This window comes from Cladosporium halotolerans (genome assembly GCF_011745625.1).
Source record: "Cladosporium halotolerans strain TM138-S3 chromosome Unknown Sca193, whole genome shotgun sequence".
Taxonomy (NCBI): Eukaryota; Fungi; Ascomycota; class Dothideomycetes; order Cladosporiales; family Cladosporiaceae; genus Cladosporium; species Cladosporium halotolerans.
The window spans coordinates 1-6,650 of NW_027191642.1; the positions used below are offsets into that span (position 1 = coordinate 1).

General features: G+C 52.0%; 1 protein-coding gene across 1 annotated transcript; it reads left to right on the top strand.

Moving 5' to 3' along the window:
• WHR41_09613 (uncharacterized protein) lies at positions 1 to 1,311 on the top strand. The gene is made up of 2 exons (XM_069378216.1): positions 1 to 735; positions 816 to 1,311. The coding sequence occupies exons 1-2, from the start codon at positions 661 to 663 to the stop codon at positions 828 to 830; spliced, it is 90 nt and encodes a 29-aa protein (XP_069224861.1). The 5' UTR covers positions 1 to 660; the 3' UTR covers positions 831 to 1,311.
• The last annotated feature ends 5,339 nt before the right edge of the window (positions 1,312 to 6,650 follow it).

Sequence of the window (6,650 nt, forward strand, 5' to 3'; positions counted from 1 at the left end):
GGAATTGGACCTTTGCGAGTGTGTTCAGGCAATCGATTCGAGAGAGCATTTCGTCTTTCGTTGCACCAGGTGGAGCGAGCAGCGGAAGATGCTGGGCGTGTGGACAGGCGAAGACAACCTCTCTCGTCTCCTCGGAGGCAAGACTTCCACCGATACCGAAGACTGGGCGCCGGACATGGATGCAGTGCGAGCTGTGAATCCATTTCACCCTGGCTACCAAACGTTTCGAACGAGACACCAGCACGCGAAGGCAGACGAAGAGGTAGATAGTGAATGGCGACGACGACTGGGAAACCCGTACCCTACTAACCACGAACACCACTCCACCCCAAGCACCCTCGTGCACACGGCAGGCCCCCGCTTCATCTGCTGAGGATAGGACGATGAACACTTGGAAACACATCTTCAAGAACACCCGCCGACCAGCAACCACGAGCCTTCGAAAGTGAGAGAAATACATGTCGATGGCTTGACTTCGATGGTGAAGGACAATGAGCTTGGGAGCTTTGTTTGTTTCAACCCCACCAAGGTAGGACGTAAATTCTGAGACATAAATAGTGCGTTGCCCTTTAGGTGCTTAGCGCCGGGCGGAATAAAACTCATCATCATCATCAGGTTGGCTACATATATACAGTCCTTACCTCCAGTATTAGAAAATGTATGGAAATGATTTTGCGCACAAAGCTACTGATCAGAATTGATCAACAGGTATTTGGCGAAGTGCAAAGATGTCGGGTGAGGCTCCCTATGCACAGCTCTCACGACCACCCACGGGGTCTTTTGCCGATCATATGCTGACCAAAACTCGCATCCAGCTTCGACGTGATTGAGCTCTCGTCCGGTTTCCTTTCCCTCCCTGGAGACGACTGGCTCCGTCTCGTCAATCGCGTGCACAAGGCCGGCTTCAAAGCCAAACCTGAGCTAGGTATTCAGTTCGGCGCTGGTGGCGACACCGCAGCCGCTGACCTTGAGTCAGTTGGCACGGCGGACCCAAGCCGTGTCACAAGCATGGCGAAACGGTTCATTGATGCTGGTGTCGAACGCATGATGATCGAATCTGAAGGTATTACCGAGAACGTGAAGGCGTGGCGGACGGATGTGATTCAGAGTATCTTGCGTGATGTGCAGATGGAGCGAGTGATGTTCGAGGCGGCGGAGCCGGCAGTGTTCAACTGGTATGTGGGAGAGCTTGGTGTGGATGTGACTCTGTTTGTAGATCACTCGCAGATTGTCCAGTTGAGTTGTTTGAGGGCTGGGGTCTGGGGCATGGCGGATACGTTTGGAAAGATTGCGGCATTTAGGCCAGAGTAGATAGGGTGATAATTGCAGTGTTGGACAGGTATTCTGATATGAGATCATACAATTGCAGTGCAAATTTATGGTGACGTCCACTCCTTTTTAAAGGCCTGCAATATCTCACTCCTCCGCAAAGCCTTTGGCAATGACATCTTGATTGCTCCAAACAGACATTGAAGACAACACGAAATCACTCAATTTGTGAAAAGACTTCAAGTTACTGTTGTCTACGGGCATTCTAATCATACCTGCTCTACTGGCATGCTCAGACAGACATACGAGCAGTAGTTTTGCTTTGGTGCCAACCTCAAGTCAAAGCAGAAGACCAAGTGATTAACTAGATGATAGCTAGATCTGTCATGTTATAGTTGCGGCGACCATGTCGTAATTGTCAACTGGTGTTTGTCTAGCATTGGCGCTAACGTTGACATACAACATGACCCGAAAAGCATGCAGCACGAATTTCTGCCCTGTGCGTCGAGGGTGTCACCGCGTATCACCGACCATGCTGATGTGTCCTCGGCTCCCCACTGTCGGGATCTTCATAGAGCTGTGGATCCAAAACCGCCAGAGCCGTGAAATCCTGTAAAGCCGTATCGTCGAACGAACCCCACTGAACCTGCTTGCGCCTGCCGACATTGTAATGCAATATATTGAGTTCGTTAATCATTTGGACATTTCAGAACCGCCCACCACTGTGTCTTTGAGCCAAGCCTCCAACAGCTCCACCGTCTGTGAAGCCTCCGGCATTCTGGTTATTTGAGCAAGATACTTCTTGTGCGCTGGATGATGTTTACAGCACCAATCCTTGATTGTGTGAGCTCCCGTACACGCTGGGCACTTCAGCGCAGCAGTCCCCGTGCAGTCTCGTGTTTGGTGACCACCGGAACAGTTGCCACCTCGGGTAGCACGTCTGCAGTTGGTCTGTGTATGTCCGTACGTATTGCAACTGTAGCAGACCGTAGACGAGCTCGGTGTCCTGAAGATTTCTCGAACAGAAGGCGCCATTAGCCCCTCCTCCAAACAAAGCTGGCCGATCTGCAGGGGCCAATCGGCAGCCGGCTTGCTCTTCAGCCAGAGTACCATAGATCCGTCTTTGCACCCTTGAACCTGCCCATGTCAATAGAACTGCTCGCTCGTGATGTACCTGTGGCTTTTCCTTGCGGACCTGCGACCTGCCTGTTGATGTAGGAGCTACGTGAATCCAATGGACATGCCATTCTTCGCGGTGACCTCGCCATAGCTACTAGGCCTTGGACTCTCTTGCAGTAATGCCTTCAACGCCTTGATCTCGTCGCCTTGTGCTTTGATGCTCTCCATCATGGCCTGGTTGCTTTCCAGCAATGCCTTGTTGCGATTTAATATAGCCTTGTTGCTCCCCAGGAATGCCCTCTGGCTCTCCGCCGTTTGCTTTTGAGCCGTCACCAGCTGTGCAATGGTCTCCGCCATTGCCGCAAGCTTGTCGTTGACGCGGTCCTCGGCCTTTCTCTTGCGAGCCGCAGTCGAGGCGGTCTGGAAGCCGGGCGCAGCCTGCTGCGAGCCCTCGCCTCCCTCCACCACACTCGGTCTGACCCTCATCGTCGTTATCTTCGTCCCTCCTGCTTTCGCCCTCCCTCTCGTCACCATTTGCCACTTCGCACCCTCCCCGCCCTCCGACCCCACATCGGCGCCGGCGGGCGTCGAGCTTCGAGCTCCAACCCCTTCCCCACATCCACCACCACCTCCCCCAACATCGATAACATCGTTTGAGTGATTTCATTCATAACAAAAAAGTCCCAGCCTCTGAAGCAAGGTGATGATGATCCGTCGCTTCGAAGCATTCAGTGTCGCATTCGCCCGGGTGTCGTATTCGCATGTGGGGTACGCTACCCTTCAACTCGACACGGAAGATGTTGCAGCGGGCGGGTGAGGAAAGCTGCATCAACATTACTGTACGCTATGGGCATCTCTTTTGCAAGCTTTATCGGCTTAATAGGCTTTGAGGAGAAAGAAGCTGTCTTGAGGTTACGTAAAGCTCATGCACAAGAGTAAGCCTGATTCCGACGCTTCCGGTCAGACGCTTCCGGTCAGACCTACGGAGCTCACGTACTTAAATTCAATTCTCTGTCGCCCGAATATACATTACGGTCGCGTACTTATACTCTTCCTCGCTCTCTTGCATCTCAACATGTATCTCACTTTGGCTACAGGCTATGCTTCTCCTACTTGATATTGCTGTCGGTCAAGACGTCGACTACGATGATTTGCCAACCCAATGTCAAGGTGTCTGCGGACCTATAGTAAACCTTACGCAGCGTTGCGACCAGTCAACTAACAACGATCTCGATCAACTAAATTGCGTATGCTCTACCAACAATGTGAATGTCACATTGCCAGTATGCGAAGCCTGTTATGCAATGTTTGGCTCCGATGGACATGATAATGGGAAGTATGACGCTCCCTTAGCTCGTAAGAGAATGTTAGTAAATAAATTCTAACCTTTTCGGACAAGATGTGCACGACCTTGTCACGAAGTGCTCATTTACTACTACGAGCTACAATCCAACCACCTTCACAGCCCCAGATCCAACTACTGCCATACCAACAGCTTCGCCACTCACGACTGTTTCTGCGGCTGGTAACATGACAAGTGGTAGTGTGACGGGCATGCCATCACGCTCCAGTTCTGCGGTGACTACTGAATCGACTGTTCACTCTTCAACTGGGATGAGCACTGCCGCTTCCGAGACGCCGGCACAGTACACCGGGGCCGCCGGAAGAGGGGTGAGCCTTGGTGATTTTACGGATCTTGCAACAGGACCAGTTGGCTTGCTCAGCGCATGTTGGACGGGATGTGGCTTGCTACTACTTTTGGGTTGACTCCATTTGCGGGCTCAACAGTGAGGAAGAAGAGCCAAGGACGCACTACCTAGGGATTCTTTCATTCTTGGTGTTGTGGAGGAGTATAATGCCCAAGCTCTGTGTTGCTTGTATGAAATCCTACTTCACTTATACTGTACCCCACAAGCGGGCGCCGCACACAAGCGAGCGCCGCACTTGCTACCACCCACGAACCAAGGATTAACATACTGCCACGATGAACGCGAAGATACCATTCTACATCTATCCACATATGTAGCATGTCATCACGCATTTTTGGAGCAGGTTCGGGAGTTGTGCCCGGGTTTGTGACAACTTCTACAGTGCCGCGGTCTTTGCCGAGTCGCTCTTGACTGGACCTTACTCGACTGCGTTCCTCGCTGTACCGGCGTACTCAACGTTTTCTGATGTAACACGACATTCGCATCCTTGACCGACAAGGATCCTCCCTGCTGCACACGTGTTTTTGAGGCACTCCGCCGCTTGCTCAAAGAGTCGTTCGCCTTCCGCAATGATGAGTTCTCGGCTCGTAGGAGGGTCACTTCGTGCATGATCGCCTTACTGCCCTTGGTAAACTGGTCGACAGCGTCGAGCATCGGCGTTGGAGAGCTGCCCTGATGGCTGACGATGCGAGCCTTTATGAGCTTCGACTGCGAAGCTGCTTCGAGCGTGTTCCGTGGCGTTTTGGACACCCAATGTCGTCCTGTGCTACAACGCTTGTCCGGTGGGCTAGGGGTCTGTACTTGACCATTCAGCACACAAAGCACCCTTTCCGGGCTGTGTGGGACAAGGCCGGCCCTTGCAAATCCGGCGCACACGTTGTTCGGCGTCATAGCCAACGCGCGAAAGCCTCGCGGAACGCACAGAGAAACTCCAGCTTGCTGACGTGAGTTACGTGACCACGCATCAAGTCTTCTATCTGGCGACCGTAGGCTTGTTTCAGCGGTCCGAAGCAACCGACATCAAGCGGCTGAAGCAGATGAGAGGCATGCGGAGGCATGCACAACGTCACGATTTTGTGCTTCTCGCAGTAGAGCTCGAACTCTACGGAGTGGTGGCTCTCGTGACCGTCAATGATCAGCAACCGGTGTGTGCCCATCTTCCGCGACTTCGTATGGCGGTCGAAGTGCCTGATCCACTCCGCCCCTCTCTCGTTCGTGGTCCAGCCATTTTTAGTAGTTGCGAGCACCCAGTCGCCCGGAAGGTCGCACTCCGTGTACCAGTTTGCCAGGTGATACTGGCCCTTGAGGATGACGAAAGGTGGGATCGTCCAGCCTCGTGCATTGACGCCCTGGATTACTGTAGCCCACTCTCGGTTGCCGGGCTGTGCCAAGCTGGCTCTAGGATGTCTGTCGGAGCTGGTCACGACCATCGCCGAAGAGGTGACTCCCATCATGAACCCGGTTTCGTCGAAGTTGTAGATGTCATCGTCAACGATTCCGTACTTTGTGCGCGTTTCCTGAGTCAGGCGAAACCACTCGTCAATCACTTTTTGATCTTCGCATCTAGCCCTCCTGTAATCGCATTTGCGAGAAAAGCGCGTTCGCAACTCTGGGCGGCGCCTTACGAGATTAGACGCCCAGTTCTTCCCTACACGCGGCGCGTCGCGTGCAGACAGCAACCGGTTCGCCATATCTTCTACACCACCCAGTCGCGGCGGGAAAAATCGCGCCGACATATCAAGCACGTACTGTACAATGGTCTCTTCCTCTGAATCTGTCAGATTACGCGAGTTGGCAGCAAGATCGCTGCGTGCGCGGTTGCCGTCACGGCGGCGACGGACGGTCCTTTCGGCGGCATTATATGTCCGAGCTGCTGCTCTGACACTAAGCTGTTGGTCATTTGTCAGAGCTTGGAGAGCAAAGTTTACTCTGGCCTCGTATGAGTCTGTGTTCATCCTTGATCATTATGTTATTCGACTTGGCAGAGGCGGCCGTATATTTCGGAGCAAAGTGCGGCGCTCGCTTGTGTGCGGCGCCCGCTTGTGGGGTACAGTAAGTAATAGTCTAAGAATTCGATCGCTTATTAGCCTAATCTTTAGGCTTGTTGGAGGTTGGTAGATCGAGGAAGGTACTGAGCTGGACGTATTGTAGGATCCAACACTGCGATGGTATTGATAACCATGCGCACGACAGTGATGTCAGTTGAGTTAGTTGAGAGAATGACTACTGACTGTAGAATCTCAATAAACTACCCCTCACCAATGCATGATTCAGGCAACAAGGCATGCATAGGTTCAGGCATCCATGAGCTGCATTCTCAACATTTTCTAATAAATTAGGTTCTAATAGTTTAGGTATAACATAAAGTTTAGTATTATTTTTAAACCCTTTTAAAAACTGTAACGGTATATTACTAATAATATAGTCGGCTTCTTTTTTACTAACGTGCACGATATGATGATGATGATGATGATTTTCATTCAGGCTATGCACGGAGACCGTATGAGCCGTCCCTAATCGCTACCTAACATTACAACGAAAGTCGCCTTGCAC